General features: G+C 41.2%; 3 protein-coding genes across 3 annotated transcripts; 1 reads left to right on the forward strand and 2 right to left on the reverse strand.

The window, feature by feature from the left end:
• Positions 1–400: 400 nt before the first annotated feature.
• LOC311255700 (olfactory receptor 4B13-like) lies at positions 401–1330 on the reverse strand (the record flags this gene model as incomplete). The annotated part of the gene is made up of 1 exon (XM_084350349.1): positions 401–1330. The coding sequence occupies one exon, from the start codon at positions 1328–1330 to the stop codon at positions 401–403; it is 930 nt and encodes a 309-aa protein (XP_084206475.1).
• Positions 1331–11906: 10576 nt separating this feature from the next.
• Positions 11907–19759, forward strand: LOC311255701 (olfactory receptor 11A1-like; the record flags this gene model as incomplete). The annotated part of the gene is made up of 3 exons (XM_084350350.1): positions 11907–12519; positions 19147–19434; positions 19698–19759. 3 exons carry the CDS (start codon positions 11907–11909, stop codon positions 19757–19759), a joined length of 963 nt encoding a protein of 320 aa, XP_084206476.1.
• A 2663-nt stretch (positions 19760–22422) lies between these two features.
• LOC311255702 (olfactory receptor 52N5-like) lies at positions 22423–24262 on the reverse strand (the record flags this gene model as incomplete). Its single annotated transcript, XM_084350351.1, has 2 exons — positions 22423–22998; positions 24242–24262. 2 exons carry the CDS (start codon positions 24260–24262, stop codon positions 22423–22425), a joined length of 597 nt encoding a protein of 198 aa, XP_084206477.1.
• Positions 24263–24279: the final 17 nt, after the last annotated feature.

Consider the following 24279-nt stretch of genomic DNA (forward strand, 5'->3'; position numbering starts at 1 on the left):
ATTTTTTTGCAAATGTGTGCAGAGAAAAAGAATTGTAGTTGTGCAAATCTGAAGGCCTCGTAGTCTGACTTGTTAACAGTTTAAGATACCAACAAAGAGATATGTGTCTGTAGATGTGTGAAATATACATAATGTTATTCAATAGAAATATGCTTATATAGGTGTTATTGTATGTTTGATTTCCTGTCTGCTAGTGAATACAATCAGCTCACACGACTTCTTCTTAAACTGTTTGTACAGCTTTACCAGGAGTATTGTTGACATCATGTTCCTGGTTCACAGAGGTCAAAATGGCTGGAAAAGCTAATGTTATTGTCAAATTATAAAACAGTACAGTGATCTACATTAGACAAAGGTCTAACTGAAGTAACGCAAACGAGAAAACCTCTTGGATGACATATTAATAGTCTGCTTTTGATAACAGACTTTTACATGTGAGACGGATTTTGGACATTTTCAGGCCGTACATTACAGGGTTAAAAAGTGGCTGGCATGTAAGAAAATATAATGATAGAAAAATTCGCAACATATTGGGTAAACTTTTCATATCAAACCTGCTCTGTAATATTTCAAAGCTCGCCCCAAAAGAGAAGTTGAGCAGAGAAGCCAGGTGAGGTGTGCAGGTACTGACGGCTTTCTGTCTCGTCTGTTTAGAGCCGGAGAAACAAACTTTAAGGATCCTCATGTACGTGTAGAGAATTAAAAGCAAAGCACCAATGATTGTGCCAAAAGTGGCAATGAGTCCATAAATGTTGATTAAACTGGTGTCAGAGCAGGCCAACTTAACAACAGAGTGGGTAGCACAGTAAACTTTGTTGATGATGTTCCCACACAGTTGTAAAGGGGTACTCAAAGACAACAAAACAACCATTGCAAAACAAGGATATAACCATGTTAAAGCAATAAGCAGGGCAATCTTGTTAAATGTCATACGTGTGTTATATTGTAGAGGACAACAGATAGCAAGATATCTGTCATAAGACATGACGGCTAAGTTTAAATATTCAACACCCCCATAAGAGTGTACACAAAATATCTGCAGGAAACAAAGAGAAGCAGAAACAGTGTGAATGTCAGAGAGAATCTGAGTCAGAAGGAACGGAAACAACCCTGAACTACCAAACAGTTCATTTACAAACAGACTGCACAGGAACATGTACATAGGTTCATGTAAGCTCCTGTTCATACAGATAACCACAATGAGCAGCAGGTTGGAACAAATGATTAAAATGTATAGAGACAAAATAATCATGAAATATAAGTATTTAAACAGCCCGGTGTCAAAATAGGCAGCAAGTGTGAAATATGAAACCTGTGTTGAGTTCATCATGATCCTCACTTTGGCTCATCAGAATTCTAACAAGCACACCAAAGTTAATTATGTTTCCTTTGGTGACAGATTTTTAGACATTTCATCAACTTAAACATCAAGCACACACGAACATATGTCAATGAAGTAACACTGAATAGATTAATTGTCATGGGAACAGTTTCAACAAACACCCCTATATGTACCATTTCTTTTTAAAAGTCAATTAAAATCTTTAAGTTTAACTTACTAATAAAACATCCATGATTTTGTCTGTGCTTGAGTTGTCACTTGTTGTCCTGCTGTAGTCGCACTGCTAGTATCTCCTAACGCAGCGGAAAGTTTGCTGACTTCTTTTCAAGAAACCCACAGCAACAGTGTGACGTCATAAAAGGTCTCACTGATTGATTCTCATGTTTAACTAATATCAGACAAAAAGAAAACTTAGTTGAACAGCTGCTGTTTGCAATTTAAGACAGTTAAGGAGGAATATGAATAAAGACAAAGGAATGGTTTTCATCATTATTGAATTATCTTCCTGTCTTCCACTCTGTTGTCCTTCATCTGTACCTGCTGATCTTGTTTAGCACACATTGCCAAGGAGTAGGGTACACTCTGGATCCAGTTTGTCAAAGGCAGCACTTTACACTATCATTCACAAATATGAGCAGTTGAGTGAGTTCATACTGAAGCAAAAGCAAAATCTTGTCATTCCCAAATAAGCGTCATTAACAAAGGTTGGAAACATTCGACTTTCAAAGAAAAATGAAATAACTGTTGTCCATGGTTGGCTCTAATGGAGTCCCTGTTCCTGAGGTCAGAAGGGAGTGGCTGAAACTAGCGGACGGGATCCTGGCAGACATAGTCAGCCTGATCGTGGACAGGTTGTGACGGTCCATCTGCTGTAACCCCATTATTGTTCAAACCTCATGTGCCAGATAGTTTGTTACACAGAACCATCTGGGAGGTCATCCTTAGAAACTGTTTGGAAAAGGGAAGGTACTTTCATAAAAATATTTGGCAGGTGAATGGAGGAACCATCTGTCCATCATGGTGTATCATGTCATCAGTAAGAGAGCGCCACCTGCTGAGCCAGTTGATAAATTAAACTTTGGTGCTCTTCTTTCAGTGACCTGATGCTACAGCAGCTACGCTAACCTCTCTCCCTTCTCTCGCTTGTTGCACCTAAATCACACCTGTAGCTGCCAGTAGTTACTCAAAGGATGCTGATTTGAATGACCAATGCCTGTTCAGCCGCAAGCGCATAGCTTTAGGCCTGGCAAGGTGGATTTGCAAGATAACATGATTGCGTGAATCCAACTGCCTAGGAAGGTAATAATTGTTCCACAGGTCTTAACAATTTTCCTTAGCTTGTTTTTGTGAATTGTTGTGTTTTGATATCTGCAAACAATCTATAAGAAAGAACAGTCTCTGTAAATAACTTATAAAACAGAGCAAGAATGGTGACGTTGCATGTGCATAGCGTTTTTTCCTCCACTCCTGCACGCAGCTTCATGCCAGTAGTTAAAATGTTTTGGTTTTTGTCTGTTTTAAATGTATATTATTGTATTGTATATATTTAATTGTCTATCGTCATTTCCGACTTTGTTGTGCTGTAAAACCTCAAGTCTGCAGAGGGTGTTTTATTTTGAAAATTGACTGGATGATTTATGGCCTTCCAGTGTCTTACTTCCTGCCTAGCTCGATCTGCCTCATGCAGCTTGGCACTTCTGTCTACTTCCATCAAAAATGGACTAGGCACATATTCTTCTTGAATCAGGGTGGAGAGCCGTCCCAGGCCTTTATGTGGATGTAGAAGGATTTGTGCTTAGCATGGTAACTTCAGGATTAACCATGGGGTTTTCAGTTCTACGACTTCTTAGCGGGGTACACTGTTTGCCAGTTGTCCTTCCTGAATTTGGCAGCTGCAACTGTGTGGTTTTAGTCTGGATTATGTATTTAATTTGTTCTTCTGTTTTTCTAATAGTTTGCTGTTCTTTATAAAATATTCTGCTCTGCTGCCAGCAGACTTGTCCATGTTTGTGATGTCAGATACTACACACCTCCCCTTTCATGTGAACGCGCTCATGGCTAGATGTTGACAACTGGGGTCAACTTATCAAGTTGATAACCAGCTTTGTGTGAGTGCTTTGTGTGATGGCGATTGTTCGGGTTAGTGAAACCAGATAACAGAAACATATCCTGAGTATGTTGAACATACTTTGTAGTACAGGCCCCTGGTCCAGACCCAGACGATATCTTTTTTTTTTTTTTTTTTAAACATTTGTTTATTGATTTTTCAGCGACATAACAAAGTCAAGAGGTGACGATTCCAGAGTCAAAACAGTGTCAAGTATAATAATAAGAAAAATAAAAATCAAATAAAATGAAATCAGATAAGAAGTAACTAATAATGAAAACAAAAACTAAACAAATACATGAAACAAAAAACAAAATGGTCACCCACTGCTAAGTAAAAGCCCAATATGTTCACTTAAACAGAGATAAATTAAAGAAAACATCCCAGCATGCTAAAAATTCACACAAGAAAAAAAATTCACAATTAGTAGACGATCAGGGTGGCTACTCTGGAATAGCTGTAAAAATCAATCCCTCCACAGGTGCAAAAAATGGACCCCAAGTTTTATTAAACTTTGCAAGAGAACCATGTATTGAGCACCTAACTTTCTCCAACTTCACAGACTGAAGGATGTCCCTGATCCAAGACGAGTGAGAAGGCGGCACAGGAGACTTCCACCTCAATAAAATCAAACGTCTAGCCAGTAAGGAGACAAAGGCTACAAAGTCAGCTTTATATTTAGGAAGCTGCAAAGTAGGAGGTAAAACCCCAAACAAAGCGGTGCATGCTGTAGGATCAAATTGAACCCCCGTACAAACAGAAATGGAGTTAAATATCTGTGTCCAAAAATTAAGTAGTGAAGGGCAAGACCAAAACATATGGACATGGGTAGCTGGAGCTTGATGACATCTAATGCACATGGGATCAACATCATTATAGATTTTGGAAAGCCTAACTCGAGTGAGATGGGTACGATGTAGGATTTTGCACTGGGTCAGACCGTGTCTAGCACAAATAGATGAGGAGTGAACCCGATGCAAAATGGCATCCCACAGCTCCTCCGAGATCTCCTCCCCTAGATCCTCCTCCCATTTGGTTTTAATTTTATGCTGCGGGGTTAGCTGCAAAGAATAAATAAGATTATATAGACGTGAAATAGCACCCTTAATGGTAGGAAATGGGATTAAAAAGGAGTCAATTAGAGAGGCCTCTGGGAGACCTGGGAAATTGGGGCTAAGATTGCGGATGAAACTACGAACTTGAAGATATCTAAAAAAATGTTGCCTAGGCAAATGGAATTTCTCGGAGAGTTGTTGGAAGGATGCAAATGTACCAGCAATATACAAGTCCCTAAATGCCTTAATACCGCAGTCAGACCACAAAGAAAAAGCCCCATCCATTAAGGAAGGATGAAAAACAGGGTTGGCTGATAAAGGTGCTAGGAGAGAGGTCTGTAGACCAAAATAACGTCGAAATTGCTTCCAAATTTTAAAAGTGGATTTAACTAAGATATTATTGCAAAAAAGGGAGAGAGAAAAGCTAAGAGGAGCGTGGATGAGAGCAGTCAATGAAGCAGGTTTAGCAGAAAACATCTCCATACTCAGCCATGTAGGAGGAACTAGTGCGCCCTCCAGAGAAATCCAAAGCTGAATTACTCTAAGGATGGAAGCCCAGTAATAAAACCTCAAGTTAGGAAGGGCCAAGCCCCCAAGGGTCCTAGGTCTCTGCAACAGCTCCTTTAGCAAACGGGGGACCTTCCTGTTCCATATAAACTCAGTGATTAATTTGTCTAACTTTTGAAAAAAAGACTGAGGGAGAAAGACAGGGATGCACTGGAAGAGATAAGACAATTTGGGGAGGATGTTCATCTTAACCAAATAACCCTGGCCACGAGGGAAAGAGGCAACAGTGACCACCGTTCAAAGTCCTTCCGTATCTGATCTAACAAAGGGGCAAAATTATAATCAAACAAATCTTCAAATCGGTCTCTAATCTGGATACCAAGGTATTTAAAGCCAAATGGAACAATTTTGAATGGGAAACCCTGAGCAGCATCTTGGGCACCTTGATTTAAAGGAAACAGCTCACTCTTGTCCAAATTTAGTTTATAGCCTGAAATCTGACCAAATGAACTAAGGATGTCAAGAGCAACTGGAACTGAAACAGAGAGATTGGACACATACAATAATAAGTCATCGGCATAGAGGGAGACCCTCTGTTTGAGACCATATCTTGTTATTCCAGTAATGCGTGGCTCTGAACGAAGCGCAATAGCCAGAGGTTCAATAGCAACAGCAAATAGAAGAGGACTCAGAGGACAGCCCTGACGAGTGGAGCGGTGCAAAGGGAAATAATCTGAATGGGTGTCATTAGTTCTGACTGAAGCCACAGGGGATGAATAGAGCAGTTTAATCCAAGAAATGAAGTCCTGGCCAAAACCAAATCTCTCCAAAGCGTAAAAAAGGTAATTCCACTCCACTCTGTCAAAAGCCTTCTCCGCGTCTAATGAGATCACGGCTTCCGGCTCCATTAACGTAGATGGATTATAAACAACATTAAGAAGTCGCCTGAGATTAAAGAACCCATGTCTGTTCTGGACAAAACCTGTCTGATCAGGAGAGATTATCAAAGGCAAAACTGATTCCAGTCGCAGTGCTAATAATTTGGACAGAAGTTTTACATCTACAGATAAAAGACTGATTGGACGGTAACTTGAGCAGGACAGAGGGTCCTTATTCTTTTTTAAGAGTGATGATATGGAGGCCTGGTTCAGAGTCTGAGGTAATTTAGGAAGAGTAAGAGATTCATTGAACATTTCGATCAAAACTGGTGCTAATTTGTCAGAAAAGGTCTTGTAAAACTCGGTCGGAAAACCGTCCGAGCCTGGACATTTTCCAGACTGCATAGAAAATGTTGCCCGTTTAAGGTCATCTATGGTTATTGGGCCCTCTAACCGCTCAGCAGTATCAGAATCTACCCTAACCAACTCCAGTGAGTCAAAAAACCTATTCAGGACTGACAGATCAGACCCGACCTCAGAAGTATATAAAGAGGAGTAAAACTGTTTAAACTGATCATTAATTTTTTTAGGATCGGTTGTGACGCCAGAAGGAGTATGAATTTGTGGAATCTGCTGAGAGGAGGAAGCCTGTCGAAGCTGATGGGCCAAAAGTTTAGTCACCTTATCCCCAGATTCATAATAACAATATTTAGCCTTAAATAAGAGCTCCTCAACCTCTTTAGTGGAAAGAACATCAAACTCAGCCTGAAGAGAGAGACGATCTTTATATATGTTAGGGGATGGGGAGGAAGCATAGATATTATCAAGCTGGGAGATTCGTAACCTCAATTCCTTTAATTTCTTTTTCCTTTGTTTGTTCGCGTAGCTGCTATATGTAGGAATTCAATGGGAATATTAATTGATTATTGATTATTAATAAAGTTATTAATGGTAATTAATGAAATGTGTGTTATCACTCTTCATTAATAATCAACGGAGCACCACCCTGGAATCAGGGATCAATAATCAATTGATATGCTTTTAGTCTCAATGCCTGAATATTTGTCACAAATCGTTAATATCATAGGAATATCAATAATGAGGGAAATAGAAGGCGTAAATCCGAACACTGGACTTCTCAACCAGCTGTTATTACAATAGAAAATTGTGCACAATAATCACAGGAAAATGCTCAATTATAATCAACAGTATTTATTAAAGCTTGTACTCAATCCACCAACCACTCACTTTAACAAACAACAGTCGCTTATTACAACTAGCACATCTATAAAGCAAAAATAAGCAAGCACAGATATAGGAAGGGATGTAGACCTGTATGTGTGTGTGTGTGTGTGTGTATGTGTGTGTGTGTGTGTGTGTGTGTGTATGTGTGTGTGAGAACAATGGCCGACAGTGGGTCTTTGAAAACTACAAAAATGGCCGAACCGGACGTCGGACTACAAAATTACGGACGTGACGTAGGTGAAGTCACGTTCGTAGGACTACAAAATGGCCGGCACGTGATTTGGGGAAATCGCGTTCATAAAACTACCAAAATGGCCGGAACGTGGTTTGGTGAAACCACGCGCGGACACGAATTCAAGGGTGATATTGATTTTGCTGAATCATATACCTGGAATTCAAAAATGGCGGACTGAAACGTCAGCCGAAGGTAGTCGCTCCCACAAGAGCGCGGGATTTTGAAACAATGGTGATAGTTACACCATCACTGGCCTTATATGCACTTTGATTGCACACAAGATGAATTTAGAGGGAAAAATGACCCACTGTCCCCAGAGAGGTAGCCGCGCTACCAAGAGGCGTCCGCCTCTAAAGTTATGAATGGGAATACTACGAGACACGCGTCTCTTATGCTATAGCGAGGTTACTACCCGTAGGTTTACACCACGTTATTCATAAGATCACGACTCTCGGACATGTGTGTAGGTGTAGATATGTGTGTGTATGTGGAGGTTAGTAAGAGGGAAAGAAGATAAGTCGGCGCTTATCAGACAACAACGAATAACAGGACAACCGTGAAATACACACAGTCGTTTCTCCCTAAATCGGGGGTCGGCAAGCGGACCGAGGTTCGCTTATCGTCCACTGATCAGAGAGAAAGTACGACGTACAGTGATCACACGGCGGCAAGATTACGCAGCTATCCAGCGAGTGGATCAGCGCACATAAGCTCCTTCGGGAGCGCAATAACACATACAATCAGCACAGTTATAACATAGGTAGGACTCGGCGGTCCCTTCACATAAATGTAAGCACACGCTATACTATCTGTCTCTGCCCAAACAATAGCCTCTTACTTGGGTCGCTCGTTGCGACAAGCGTGCGTCCCGTCCGACTCGAAACTCCAACTCGTTTGGATGCGAGCGCGGGACCAGCTGCAGCGTCCTGGCAGCGAGTGATGGCAGCGCCGTTCTTTCGTTAGTGAAAGTGAAACAGCGGGATCGATCAAATGGAAGGACCGGACCTCGGTGGCTCCGTCTCCTTCTGAAGAAAAATGTTCTTCCTTCTGCAGGCGATGAGGAATAGCTGGGTTGCGCAGCGTTCCTCTTTGGATCCAAAAAAAAAAGTAATAAAGAATATTCTAACAAAAAGAAAAAGAACAGTCTCTGTCTCGTCCAGCGAGTTAAGAACTGTGGCCTAGGTCAAGCAAACTGAAACGTCTCACCAAATTTACCCTTTTTGGCAACTACTGAATAAAGCCGGAGCTTCTTCACAGCATCACGTTACCTGGGAAATGGGCCGAGTAACGGGGCTCCCTGACCTTTATGCCCTGAGTGACGTCAGGGTCATCTGGCCGTACTTTTATGGCCTGCGGCAACTTTGGCCCAATCAGGAGCGGATTAAAATTTGGGGACGGACTGTACCTCGACGTACAGTTTGCCAGATCTTTGGGCGTTGGCCCAGTTCCTTTGTTCTTGAAAACTCATGCTGGTTTAGGAGTGCCTTGTAGTAAGGCTTCTGGGATCCTTACAGGCCTCTCCTTTGTCTGCAATATCTGATGAAGGCCCAACATATATGAAATAATTTCACGTCTAATGCTTTCAAAGTCTCCCAAAGAAGGGAGGCTGAGATCCCTGGAGTTCTGTTGGTAGTAAGAAAAAAGTCAATTTGATTAGAAACAAACTTAACAAAATCCTCATTAGATAGCAAGCGCGTATTGAGACGCCAAGGGGGGCATGTACGTTTGCGCTCCTGTATGAATAACTCCAGTGTGGTCGGAGCATGATCTGATATTAGAATAGTATCATAAGAGCAAGACTGAACAGAATGAAGAAATCGGTTGTCCAGGAGAAAATAATCAATACGAGAAAAGGAATGATGTACATGAGAGAAAAAAGAATACATTTTACCAGACGGACTAAGAAAGCGCCATGGATCAGAGACCGAGAACTCATCCATAAAGGATAAAATGGTCTTAGAAGACTTTGAGGGCACTCCTGGTTTAGTTGAAGAATGATCCAATATAGGATTAAGCCAACAGTTGAAGTCACCCCCCATAATGAGTAGATGTGTGGACATGTCAGGTAACTTGGCGAACAATTGATGGAAAAAATTGTCGTCATCCCAGTTTGGACCATACACATTAGCCAGAATCACAGAATTACTATATAGTTGCCCCGTTACAAACACAAACCTTCCATTGGGGTCAGCTATTACATTAGAGCACACAAAAGGGACCGATTTGTGAATCAAAATTGCAACACCCCTGGATTTACTATTAAAACTAGAATGAAATACTTGACTGACCCACCTCCCCTTTAATCTGAAATGGCTGGAAGATTTTAAATGAGTCTCTTGAAGGAAAACAATATGGGCACCTAACTGCTGAAGGTGATGAAGAACTTTGCTACGTTTAATAGGCTGATTTAGACCATTAGAGTTCCAGCTAACAAATTTGAGTCCTGTCCCTGATTGTCGTGGCATCCTAGACTGCTGCATGCTAATCAAGTGTAAGTGTACACTGCAGCGCGGAATGTATAACAGTCACAGAAATAAAATAAAACAAGGGTGACCTGACAAAACAAAACATACAAGGAGAGAAAAAGGAAGAACTCCTCACACACCCACCCACCACCCCATGAGCTGAAGCATCTTCCCAAAAAGACGCGAGCAAATCCCACAAACTACCAAAAACATCCTAACACGCTCCGTTAACAGCACAAACCAGTAGTGCTCATCCGTTTGTAATAAAGCATGAAATAAATATGTAAACAAACACAGTAGCAAAATATGAAAAGTGACTCAAGCCCAAGTGTCACGAACTTAAAGCAGGGCAGCTTACCAACAGAAAATAGGTTAACTTTACCCCCAGTTTACCAAACAAACTGCCAGCCGCTTTCAAACTGCAGCTCCAGAAAAGACACCAGACTTCAAGTTCACCTTAACAAAGTCCATTGCGGTGGCTGGGTCCACAAAGGTGTGTGTAGCTCCACCGGGAAGAATGATCCTCAAAGACGCTGGAAACCTCAGTCCAAACTTCACTCCAGGACACGAATGTAACAGACGTTTAACGTCCGTGAATGCAGCACGTTTCTTTGCAACCGCCGAAGTATAGTCAGGAAAGAGAAACAATCTTTTGCCCTTGTAGAGAAGAGGAGACTCCCTGGAAGCCTCGCCGGCCCAGCGTAAAAGGTCATTCCTCACGTGAAAAAAGTGCACATGAATCACAAAGGGTCGAGGTGGTTTCCCCTCACTGGGCTTGGATCGGAGAGTGCGATGCGCACGGTCGAACAGGGGCAACTCATCCAGGCCGAGGGAGTCCATCAGCAGCTGGGCAATAAATTCAGTTGGGCGCACAACTTCGGCCCCCTCCGGTACACCCACCAGCCGTATGTTGTTCCTCCTCGCTCTACCCTCCAGGTCCTCACATTTATCGGCCAGCAGTTTAACCTCGGCTTTCAGCGTGGAAACTGTTGAATCCAGTGAAGTGAGCAGGTCACTGTGGTCAGTGCACGCGCGCTGCAACTCCGTGATAGCTTGATCATGGGAGCTAAGCTTCTGTCGCATCGGTTCAATTGCGTGCCTAAGCTCCTCTCTCACCGAAGAAATGTCCGCTCGGAGCTTGCAAGACAGCGAGTCTATTTTGCAACAAATGTCCCCTTTCAACTGGTCTAACATAGCCCGGAGGTTATCCAAATTGGGCGCACACTCGGGGTCCGTGACCACCTTCGGCGGAGATGCGGGCTCAATCGAGGGAGAAGCCTTAGCACGGCCTGTGCGAGACGAGTTTCCACGTGCAGCTGCCATTGTCGGTTGAAATTCCCCCAAAACACACCGAGACTGACCAAGTACTTGTCACAATTGTGTACCGGCCAAACTAATGAAAAGAAACTGTGTAAAAAAGTTAAAATAAACACAAACTCGCGGAGCAAAAGGGAGACACGTCCTACATGCTCAGTGTACAACAGCGCCCCCTCATCCAGGCGATATCTTATTCGGACCTGAACCTGTAACTGATACATTATTGAGAATTATTAAATTTTGACAGAGCAGTTCTAATTTAACCTGCGCAGCCTTGATAAAGAGATGGTAAACAAGAATCAGTCTGTAAGCAGAAAAGACAAAGAATCAGTCCCTATTTGTTGACATTTGTAGACTGATTCAGCTTTTCCAAAGTGCAACAATAGTTGAAGTTTCATCATTGTATCATGGGCACTGATTGCGCTCTGTCATGACATCAGACTGTTGTGGATGTCCACCCCACTGACTGGTTTAAGAGAAGCAGAAGCAGACGTTCAGCTCAGTAAGGAAGCCCTCTGTGTGAGTCACACATTGTCATAAATGCTGTTCTGTACCATGTAATCCAAGATTTATGATTTTATATTATATTGAATTGACTGAACACTGTTTTTCTGTTTATGCTACAGATTTAACTTTCAATTATTAATTTTAACTTAAAAAAAAAATTAGATCCATGCCAAAATGTCCAATAATTATTGCAAATGTTTTGTGCTGTGCAAAATAGTATTTTGTTGTAAACCAAAAGGAGGATCATGATGAACTCTACACAGGCTTCATATTTCACACTCAGTGCCTACACTGACATCGGGCTTTTAAGATACTTATATTTCATTATCATTATGTTTATATATTGTTCAATAGTTTGTTCCAACCTGCTGCTCATTGTGGTTATCTGTATGAACAGAAGCTTACATGAACCTATGTACATGTTCCTGTGCAGTCTGTTTGTAAATGAACTGTTTGGTAGTTCAGGGTTGTTTCCGTTCCTTCTGACTCAGATTCTCTCTGACATTCACACTGTTTCTGCTTCTCTTTGTTTCTTGCAGGTTTATTGTTTGCACTGTTATGGAAATACAGAGTATTTGACTTTAGCCATCATGTCTTATGACAGATATCTTGCTATATGTTATCCTCTGCAATATAACTCACGTATGACATCTAAAAAGGCTTTCACCCTCATTGTTCTAGCATGGTCATATACCTTTCTTGAGGTTGGTGTGATGGTTGCTCTAAGCGCTCCTTTACAGCTGTGTGGGAACATCATTAACAAAGTGTTCTGTGTCAACTACTCCATCGTCAAACTGGCCTGCACTGACACAACAGTAAATAACATTTATGGATTGCTTTACATGTTCACCATGATACTTGGTATTATAATTTCAATTCTTTACACTTACACAAAGATTCTTAGAGTTTGTTCTTCTGGCTCTAAACAGATGAGACAGAAGGCTCTCAGTACCTGCTCACCTCACCTCGCCTCACTGCTCAACTTTTCTTTTGGTTGTTTCTTTGAAATTGTGCAGGGCAGGTTTAATATGAAACATGTGCCTTATATGTTGCGCATATTTTTGTCATTATACTGGCTGACATGTCAACCGCTCTTCAACCCTGTAGTTTATGGACTGACTTTGACCAAAATCCGTATAATGTGTAAAAGTCTTGTCTTTGGTAAAATGTAAGTTAGGGTAATATCAAGAATAATGGTGTCTATTAGGAATGTAACAATACCAAAAACTCACCGTTCAATATAATTGTGACATATACTCCCCGGTACGACATTCATCACAACATTTAAAAAAAAGAAAAGAAAAAGATCACCTGAACAATGTCCTTTAATAGTTAATATGATGTGCACAACATTTATTTTTAATCTACAATCCGTTTTACTTTTACTTTAGTAATAGTAGCACACGCTGATGAAGATCTTTTGCAGTAGAGTGCAGACTCTCAGTCAGTGAACCTAAAACATTAAAACTCTCATAAAAGTGTGATGTGACTCGACCACTCTGACCTCCTCATCATGTGATTAAGCATTTGGTACTTTTGACTTTGTAAAGACCTCCTGCTCTTTCTTTCCTGTGTTTGTTATGTGAGGGATTTGTTCTCTGGATGCTGCTGCTGGTCTGAGTCTGGGAGCACTCTCTCAATGAACACTTTATTTCCCATCACATCTAACTGCCACAAGTGGTCACTGAGTCTCTGACTGCATTGTAATGGACTCTGAATTATACACTGTACTCAGATTTCAGCTGAGAATAATAAAGTTATTAGTTTGACATATATGGAGTCAATGTATTTTCTACTCCGATGATACTCAGCTATATGTGCCTGTAAAAGCAGGTGATCATTCCCAAATTACTAATTAAGAGGCCTGCTTGGAAAAACTAGATGTGACATAATTTCCTGCTCCTAAATTCAGGTAAAACTGAGCTGTTAGTCACTGGACCTGCTCCAAATAGACACTAGATTGATCAAGTTACAGTAATTCTCTAAAACAACGTGATTTGTCAAACTGTCAAGAATCTTGTTGCATTTGGTCCTTCCCTCTCCTTTGATCATAGCGTAAGGAAATCACCAAGATGCCCTTTCCCACCAACGTTGCATAGCTAAAATAAAGTATTTTATGTCCTATGATGCAGAGATCCTAATTCACACCTTTGTTTCTTCCAGACTTGATTTAAAGATCCAATAGAGACACTATGGTCTATCACATAATAATGGAAAAACTGTCTTAGGTTGGGGGCTCACAAATGTGAAAACATACACTAATGAAAGACTCATAGAATTACTTTAAAACACAATTTCATGAATTAATAGGAGCAGGTGTGCAAAGCTGCATACAAAGTAGTGTATATTTGTTTAAAATGGATATTGCAAGTTGTCTTTCTGAGCAGAGGTGCTCTGGAACATCTGCCTGATGGGAGTAGCTTGTAGGGGGTGTGAATGGTCTGGTGGAGTGGCAGCAGACTCGAATGGTCTGAGAGTTGGACTTGCACGTTGCTGGTAAGTATCACTGTGTGTAATGTTTTGTTTTTAGAATTTAATTAAAACTGTAAAATCACCATATTACAACAATTTAAGCTTCGCTTCATCGGCTCCCTATCCGTGTCAGCTCAAGGTGCTTCTAAATACAAATGTCTGTAGTCCTTAATCCTTACATCCCATCCTGAGCTGTGTCCAGGAGATAAACAGAAGTCAGCAGGCTGCATGCACCCTTCCTCTGTAATAACCTCCCTGTTGGCATTAATAAGTAGTTCCTGGTACCAGCGCAATGTAGACAAGGTTCACTACATGGTGATGAGTTGCATCATGAGGAAGGGGAGGGTTCTGGCCAGACCGTATAAATCCAAATAAATACTGAGGGTTAATTCAGAACATCTGGCTGAGGCCTCTGTTTACTTCAGTGATCTTCACGATCTTCAGTGACCACCTTTGAAGGAATCCAAGTGGGCTATGCTCAGAGCCTCCATTGCAGGCATGGCTTCTCAAAGTTGTGACCAGAAGGTCTATGGGCCTTCTTGTACCAGCAACTAAGAAAATCAACTGCTGGACAGCAGCAGTGAAAGAAGTTGGAGTCCTGTGCGACTTGGTTGTCCCAAGGAACACTTGAACCAGTATTCGGAGGCTGCAGCCTTTATGGTCTAAACAAAAACCTTGTTTGTGAGAGTGGGATGAGTTCAGGGAGGCAATGGTGGAGGACTTTTGGTTGTCCTCAAAGGACTGTGTGTACCTGAGGAGGTTATCAAACTGCTCAATCTCACTAGTAAACATGTTGATGAAGGTTCTCAGTCATCCAGGTCAGTGCTGTATTGTAGGCAACCGTCTTTGAACAGAGGAGGTGGCCTACGACATTACTTATCATTCACCTACAATGCAGTACCCAGACTGCTTAACAACCATTCACACCTGGGCTCACCTAGCCCTAGCAACACACATGAATGCCCCCTGAAACATGTCCAGCTGCCTACGATGCAGGCGTTAGAAGGACTCACTAGCTTATACCAGGGTGCTGAAAAACAAGAACAATGAAGATTTTGTCTGAGTTGTTGCACAGCTGTTTACTTTGGCCAAGATATTAGAGACGTTGTGGAAGTTCATCTATCCAGTGGGACAGTGCTTGAGGATCATGGGCTACAGGCGCCATTGCTACTGAGGTCATTTTGTCCTTGTATAACTGGACAGAGCTGTGACCACACTCCTGGCAAGAAAAGGGTGTTCTCATTGGGCCATTGGTTCAAAGATGCCTTGTCACCAGTTCTGTTTGTGATTCATATGGATATAACTATTAGAGGATAGCACCTATGTGTTGGCATTTTACTTTGTGTATTTTGATGATAATTAGAGTCTTGAAATTAAAAAACATTTTGTGTCCCAATGTGAGAGATTGGAGCTTGAACATTTATGAGAAATTCACAAAGCAATCAAAAACTACAGATTCCTTATGCTTCAGGACAATTGACTCCTTTCCACCCCATTACAATTAAGCAAAATAAAATAGTGTGAACGATTGTGTACAGCTCTCACAGCAGTGGGTTATGGCTCTAATCTCATGCAAAGCATAAACGTCTTCAAATAAAAGGTCTGCCACACAAACTAAAAGTGATGTCGACAGCATGCAAAACAGTCAAGTCAATACACAGAATCTGAAAGACTTTCTCTGGCTTACTGTACAAAAAAAGGATAATGTCATGGTCTGCCAGTACGAGAGTAAGGTTGGGTTCTGAGAGTCACTTCAACCAAACCTGGATGAGACACGAAGAGTTCTTCCTTTTAGTTTAAGTGTTGGTTTAAACTGACACAACTTTTTCTAGAATTGATAACAGTAAGCAGTCTGAAATACTTCTTGAAAAATGAGATAACTAGATAATTTGATAAATCAGTAACAAGCAGTCATATTGATCAGGAGGTCAGACTGTTCCTGTGGGTGTTTCCCGACTTAGAAAGGTTAAAAAGAAACAGAGACAGAGTTTCAGCTCAGTTAGGAGGGACTCACACTGTGGCTACAACAGAACAGGAGATGCATGGGAGGATGTATGCAGCGTCATTAACTGTGTTGCTTGTATACCACCTCTAGTAGTTGTTAGTAGACTGACTACTGTTATGTGCTGTTGCAGCTGATTTATCATAAGCAAAACATATTCAAACCTGCAAATCCACCAAATGGAATTATACACACTTGGCATCTCTAGAAGGGAACTCCACTAGTAATGTAGGTTTGATCAACATTTGGCTGAAACACAAGACTTAATGTCAGAATAACTCGTGGACCTGCAAATCATGATAAACACTACAACATCTTCATATTTCACCCTTGCTGCCTACTTTGACACTGCAGTTTTTAAATACTTATATTTCATGATTATTTTGTCTTTATATATTTTAATTGTCAGTGCCAACCTGCTGCTCATTGTGGTTATCTGTATGAACAGAAGCTTACATGAACCTATGTATATGTTCCTGTTGTGATGACCCCGCCCTCTCCTGGTCGTCCTTTGTTTGTTTTTCTTGAAGGCTCATTTCAGGTAGATGGGTGGAGCTGCTGATTTGATGAGATGAATCTACAGCAATGGTTATTCCTGTGCCTCTTGAGTCCATCTCTCGTGGAGAGTTAATTGAGGGACAGAAGTCTCATCCCTCGATAAAGGCATTATTTGAGCTGGCGTCTCCTGTGGGGGACATGGAAACTACAGCTCAGGGTTATTTTATGAAAAACGATGTCCTTGTGCGTAAACAGACGGACAATTTTGTGGGAAAACCAGTTTTGCAAATTGTGGTGCCTGCCAAATTTAGAGAGATAGTGATGAAAGCCTCTCATGATGATGTAGCGGGACACAGGGGGGTTCAAAAAACATACCATCGAATCTTGCGTCATTTTGTTTGGCCTCGGTTGAAAAGGGATGTATCTGTTTTCATCAAGACGTGCCACACTTGCCAGTTGACGGGTAAGCCGAATCAGACTATAAGTCCAGCACCACTGTATCCTGTACCAGCATTAGATCAGCCATTTGAGTATTTGATTATGGACTGTGTAGGTCTGCTGCCTCCTTCCAAATCTGGTAACAAATATTTGTTGACGGTGCTGTGCCAGGCTACTAGGTATCCCGCAGCTTATCCCTTGCGTTCTATAACAACAAAGTCTGTAGTGAAGGCATTGTCACAGTTTGTTTCTGTGTTTGGCATCCAGTTATTCAAACTGACCAAGGTTCCAACTTTCGCTCTAAACTGTTTTCACAGGTTTTGCAGCAGCTCCAGATTAAACATAACCAGTCATCAGCTTATCATCCTCAAAGTCAAGGTGCCTTAGAGCGCTTTCATCAAACTCTGAAGTCACTCTTGCGGGCCTACTGCACAGAGCTTGATCATGATTAGGAGGAGGGTTTGCCTTGGTTGTTGCTGGCTGCAAGAGAGGTAGTTCAGGTGAGCACTGGTTTTAGTCCAGATGACCTGGTTTTTGGGCATTCAGTGCGAGGTCCCGTGGTAGTTTTGCACAGTGGTTGCCAACAGTTGGAGCCACCATCAAACTTGGTTGACTACATGAATGGTTTTAGACACAGACTATATATCGCGGGGAAAATGGCAAAACACAGGCTAGAAAAATCACAAAAGAAGATGAAATCACTGTTTGACCGTAAAGCAAAACAGCGGCAGTTCAGTCCTGGTGATCAGGTCATGTTTCTGCTGCCGGTTGTGGGTTCGCCATTCCAGGCGAAATTTGCTGGTCCATTCACAGTTAAAAAACAAGTTTCTGAACAGGATATATTTGATTTCAATGCCAACTGGAAAATCTAGGTTGTGTCATGTAAATTTGTTAAAGCCTTATTATGCCCATATGTCGTCATCTCCTAGCTCCAAGGAGGCCCCATGTGTGAAACCTGCTTTGTGTGTGGACACGGAGATGTCTTCTTCGGGGGGGCAGTTATGGGGGAGGGGGAATGGCCGACAGATGAGGGAGTGCTGCAGGTACGTTTAAAAAACTTGGACGCATTAAAGTCTTTGCCATCAGTACTTGGTCATTTGGATGAGGGTAAGCGCAATGAACTACTTTCATTGATAAACAAGTACCCCGAACTGTTTTCAGATACGCCATCGCAAACACATCTTATTGAAGTTGTGGGTGATGCTCAAACAGTTAAACAGCGCTTTTATCGTGTTTCACCAGACAAGAAGATGCATTTGGACAGAGAGGTTCAGTATATGCTAGATAATAATCTGGCAGAGCCTTCCAACTCTAGCTGGGCATCTCCGTGTTTACTTGTGAAAAAACCTGATTCGACTTTTCGACCATGCACTGACTTCAGGAAAGTAAACAGTGTCACAAAACCAGATTCATTTCCTTTACCACGAATGGAGGATTGCGTTGACCAAGTAGGTGCAGCCACATTTGTGAGCAAGTTTGATCTGTTAAAAGGATACTGGCAGGTCCCACTGTCTCCACGGGCCCAGGAGATAAGCGCTTTCATAACTTCTACCGGCTTGTATTCCTATAAAGTCATGCCCTTTGGTTTACGCAATGCCCCGGCCATGTTCCAACGGCTGATGAATAGGGTGGTAAATGGGCCGGTTGGTTGTGCTGTGTACCTTGATGATGTCGTTGTGTTCAGTGATACTTGGGAGGACCATCTGCAGAGGATCACTGCATTGTATGGTAGTTCAGGGTTGTTTCCGTTCCTTCTGACTCAGATTTCTGTGTGTATACATATGGAAGTATAGAACTTTTAAACTTAGCCTTCATGTCTTATGACAGATATCTTGCTATCTGTTATCCTCTACAATATAACACTTGTATGTCATACAACAAAGTTGCCATCCTTGTTGCTTTAACATGGTTACTCATATTTCTTGTGAATTTTTTTACAATGCCTTTAATGATTCCTTCACAACTGTGTGGGGACATTATTAAAAAAGTGTACTGTGACTATCACTCTGTTGTGAAACTGGCCTGCTATGACACCACAGTCAGTAACATCTATGGACTCATTGTTACTGCCATCTCAGTCTTTTGTCCTCTAACTTTAATTCTCTACACGTACATGAGGATCCTTGAAGTTTGTTTCTCCGGCTCTAAACAGACGAGACAGAAAGCCGTCAGCACCTGCACACCTCACCTGGCTTCTCTGCTCAACTTCTCTTTTGGGGCTTGTTTTGAAATATTACAGAGCAGGTTTAATATGAACAATGTTCCCAATATGTTGAGAATATTTTCATCATTGTACTTTATTACATGTCCTCCACTCTTCAGCCCTGTAATGTATGGGCTCAAACTGTCTAAAATCTGTGTCATGTGTAAAAGTAAAGAAAATATTCATCATGTCAGTCTTCAGTTGATTTCTACAGCTCTCATGTTTCTGTGATCAATGAGTGGAACACAAACTACTTTGTCACAAATACATTCATAAAGTTTGATTCAATAATTTAATTTATTATAGGTCTTCTGAACATGAGACCAAATCTGCTGGATCATAAATATACATACAGCAACTTGAATGATACATTTTTGTGATTGTAGAAAGTTGTGTGAATCAGATTTGCTCTGTAGCATGGCCCAGGCGTGGTGCTGGTAGTGTTCTGCTGTGGGGCAGTTCTGCTGCCAGTGGAGCTGCTGCTCTAAAGAAGGTAAATGGAATAATGAAGAAGAAGGATCATCTCCAAATTCTTCAGGAAAACCTGAAAACATCAGCTTGGGTGCAGTTGGGTGTTCCAACAGAACAATAATCCAAACACACATCAGAAGGTGAAGGAACGGATCAATCAGGCCAGAACTGAGGTTATGAACGGTGTAAACGGTGTTCATTTTTTTGACGCATAATTAACACACGCGCGTTATGACCTTCAGCCTGCCCGTAGTTTGAGATATCAGAGAGCGATGCAGCAGTCACATTGTGGATGGCAGCAGAAACAAACCTCCTTGAGCAGAAATGGATAAAGAAAAGGGTTTGAATGACAAGTTCAGCTTCAAAGCTGCCAGATGGTTCTCTGCACAAGAACAAAGTTATTTGCATTTACTGTCAATGTGAACTGGGTTACCACCGGAGTACGTCCAGTCTCAAATACCACTTGCTGGCCAGGACACAGCTGATGCAGAGAGCCCTCCTCCCCCTCTTAGTCCACGCTGATAGTTTAAAACAGACGCCTGAACAACTCTACATGAGACAGACGGTCTACAGTGATAACTAAACAGGTGGCTGCAGCTTGCAGGCTGATAAACACTGTTTATTAACCTTTACAAGTGTAAAGCTGGACACTACATTGTGTTAGTATTACTGAGGAGTGTTACATTCAGGTCAGTGTGTCCGTCTGTTGTTGCTTGTTGAGTTTGTCATGTTTTGCTTTCAGCATATTTTTTGAGCGTGCGGTTCCTTTGAGGTTATTCTGGAGAATATACTGGACAGTATCTGCTGTTTTGGATTGTTGCAACAATAATAAACACATATTTGCATAAAGCACATTTGTCCACTCCCATGTTGATAAGAGTATTAAAAACTTGAAAAATATCCCTTCAAGGTTCATTTGGAACAGATAAAAAATGTCTGATTAATTTGCGATGAATCGCGAGTTAACTATGGACGATCATGCGATTAATCGCAATTAAATATTTGAATCGATTGACAACCCTAATATATTTATATATATAATATACATATATAATATTTACAATATGATATTATATATGTTTGTATAATAACTGTACACAAAGGAAATAATCTCTAAATGCGAAGTCTCTGCCATCAAAATAGAGGATGCTGGACTGACCACAGCAAACTTCATCAGGCTCCTGAAAACGCACCTTGACAGGTGACTCACTTGATGATGTTAAAGCTTATGTGCCATTGAACGGTTCGTTCAAGTGAAACTGTTCACCGTTCCATATTAATATGCTTCAGCCTGAAATATGAGCGACGTTGGGATCAGCTGGCTGCGGACAGGCCGACGTTTGAAACAAATTAAATGAAAAATTACAAATCTTAATTGCGTCACTGAGTGTATTCCCTCAGTGCATCATCCACTGAACACCACACACACACAAGCTGCAACAAGTACACTGCCTTTGGCTGATAGCTGAGGGTTTTCTGAGCCGATGCAGGGGTCACTAATGGGTCAACAGCGGGCTCGGTCCGGACTCAGACGCCGTCCTATCCGACCTATAACTGATACATTTTTGAGAATTATTCAATTGTGATGGAGTTGTTCTTTTTGATTGGTGCAGCTTTTCTAGCCTTGACAGCTCACTGGTTTAGCGGCTCACAGACCAGTTGCACGTGTCGTACATCATATCACGTGATGCTAATCAGCCAATCAAATCTGTGCATTCAGAAAAGCAGTGGCTGCTCGAGTCAGTGAGTGAGTAACACAGACAAGAGACAATAACCGAGTCAGACCAGATGTATTTCACATGGCGTGCTCTAAAAAGAGAGAAGTGAACAACAAATGCAGAATACTCGGCACTTTGAGCAAACAAGCCCACTCAAATCCACATTAAGAGCACAGGACATGAAGTCAGCTTTCTTCACTGTGAACTTTATTAAACCAGAATATAACTCCAGGCTCAGCACTGAGAACCTACGCATGTGTATGATGATGGCTCTGAGGTTTCTGTTTTTTTTCCTGTTAAAGGGGTTTATACAACAACAGGAGGTGTAGAGAGATTGAAAAGACCTCTGATGCAATGCAGTTTGTTATTTTGAGCATGAAGGCCGAGGCCGTTTGATTGTTGTAACTCCAGCATCAATTCATTGAATATAAAGTGTAACTTTTAGGTGATGGACACTGCGAGAGAGATTTCTGAACATTTTCCCGTCACACAGCTGGAGCCACAGAGACACAGGTGACTGCTGGTAATGCTGCTGCTGCTGAAAGTGGAACGACTACACTAACATCGGATTTTGGTGCCACATAGAAATAAAATACACCCGTCAGCCACAACAGGACTAACAGGTGAAGTGAGCGACACTGATCATCCTGTTACAGTGCAATGTTCTGCAATGCAGTTTCAGAACATTGCACCCTAACCCTTCAGTTCTACTACAGCTTATGTCTCAGTCTGACCCAACATGGTGCATGCTCCCATTAATAAATGTGTTGTACAGATTTATTGATAGTATTGTGATTGATTGTTCCTCTACAAGCAAAACAGGTCAAATATTTGGATTAATTGAATTTATTGAATTTAATTTATTTATTTAGTCAAAATAGAACAAAATACACAACTCTACAATAGAATACTTGAAAGGTCTGGTTAAACAATGCTAATAAATACATCTGTGAAAAAACACATCAATAGCCGACATTTGATATGAGATTTTTACTTATGACACGGATTTTGGACATTTTCAGGCCGTACATTACAGGGTTAAAAAGTGGCTGGCATGTAAGAAAATATAATGATAGAAAAATTCGCAACATATTGGGTAAACTTTTCATATTAAACCTGCTCTGTAATAACTCAAAGCTAGCTCCAATAGAAAAGTTAAAGAGGGAAGCAAGGTGAGGTGTGCAGGTACTGACGGCTTTCTGTCTCGTCTGTTTAGAGCCAGAAAAACACACTAGAAGAATCTTAACGTATGTGTAAATAATAAAAATTAAAGCACCGACGATTGTGCCGAAAGATGCGAGGAGTCCATATATATTAACTGCATGGTCATCTGAGCACGCCAGCTTGACAACAGAGTGGCTATCACAGTAAACTTTAAGAATGATGTTCCCAAACAGCTGTGAATGGGAATTCAAATATATGATCACAATGCATGCAAGCAAAGGATATAACCATGTTAAAGCAATAAGCATGGCAATCTTGTTAAATGTCATACGTGTGTTATATTGTAGAGGACAACAGATAGCAAGATATCTATTCTTGATTTAGAATAAAGTAAAACTGAGAAGAACCTCAGAAAAAGAAACGGAGGATTACAATCGGTGTTGAGAATATTAAGAGTTTGCCTGGGTTTAACCACCAGGAAAAGCAGAAGAAACACAATGACAAGGGCTGCAGATGGAGGTTCAGGTGGTGGAAGAAGAGGACAGGCATGCCAAGCTATAAATGTGAAATTGCAATACAGCTTGACGAGTGGGGAGAGTATGGATGGGAGCTGGGAGGACATGTGGTATTTGGAGGGACATTGAATTGAAGGTTCTCTCTGGTTTGTCCACGGTGTCCAACCGACACAAACAAGTCTCCACATATAGAAATTGACAGATAATCCCTGAAGCGTCCACTATGATGGACCTGCCGAAACCCTCATCCTGCCAACTGAGCATGAACACCATGTCCTGTTGGCCCACGAGAAAAGTTAAAGCCAAAGAACATCTCCAAAGCAGAGTCCTTCACTTCAGCTCCCTGACTTCATTTCCATCCAATACATTTTGTCCATTAGGATCCCAAATTGTGTCATACGTCACATCAATATGGACATCAAGTTCACAGAGTGCAGTCTATCTTGGATCTTTGGGTGGTTTTGGGGTTAATTAACAAATTGGATGAGATGAGGATTCAAACCCCAACCTACATGCAAAACTTCATTACTCTGAGATTATTTTATTGTGATTAAAATCATTGAAACAAGTCTGTCACTCTAATTAACTTTAAGATTGTCATACTGGCACTGACTTGTCAAATTAGTTATTTCTGTTTGGTCGTTATATACGTGTAAGGAAAGATCTTCCTTTCAGATCTTGATAAATTGATATCTCAAAGCAGCTCAGTAAACGGACTGGAGAGGGCGGAAATACATCAGCAAGTGTTAAAATGAACTCAATACAAGTAAAAAAAAAAAATTGAATGAAATTCAAAAGTTTGTACATTATGCATGATTTATGTATACACAATAGTAGCATAATAGTGATTTGTGAGATTTTTTTGCAAATGTGTGCAGAGAAAAAGAATTGTAGTTGTGCAAATCTGAAGGCCTCGTAGTCTGACTTGTTAACAGTTTAAGATACCAACAAAGAGATATGTGTCTGTAGATGTGTGAAATATACATAATGTTATTCAATAGAAATATGCTTATATAGGTGTTATTGTATGTTTGATTTCCTGTCTGCTAGTGAATACAATCAGCTCACACGACTTCTTCTTAAACTGTTTGTACAGCTTTACCAGGAGTATTGTTGACATCATGTTCCTGGTTCACAGAG

The sequence above is a fragment of the Pagrus pagrus genome (genome assembly GCF_965226575.1).
Source record: "Pagrus pagrus genome assembly, chromosome: 4".
Lineage (NCBI taxonomy): Eukaryota > Metazoa > Chordata > Actinopteri > Spariformes > Sparidae > Pagrus > Pagrus pagrus.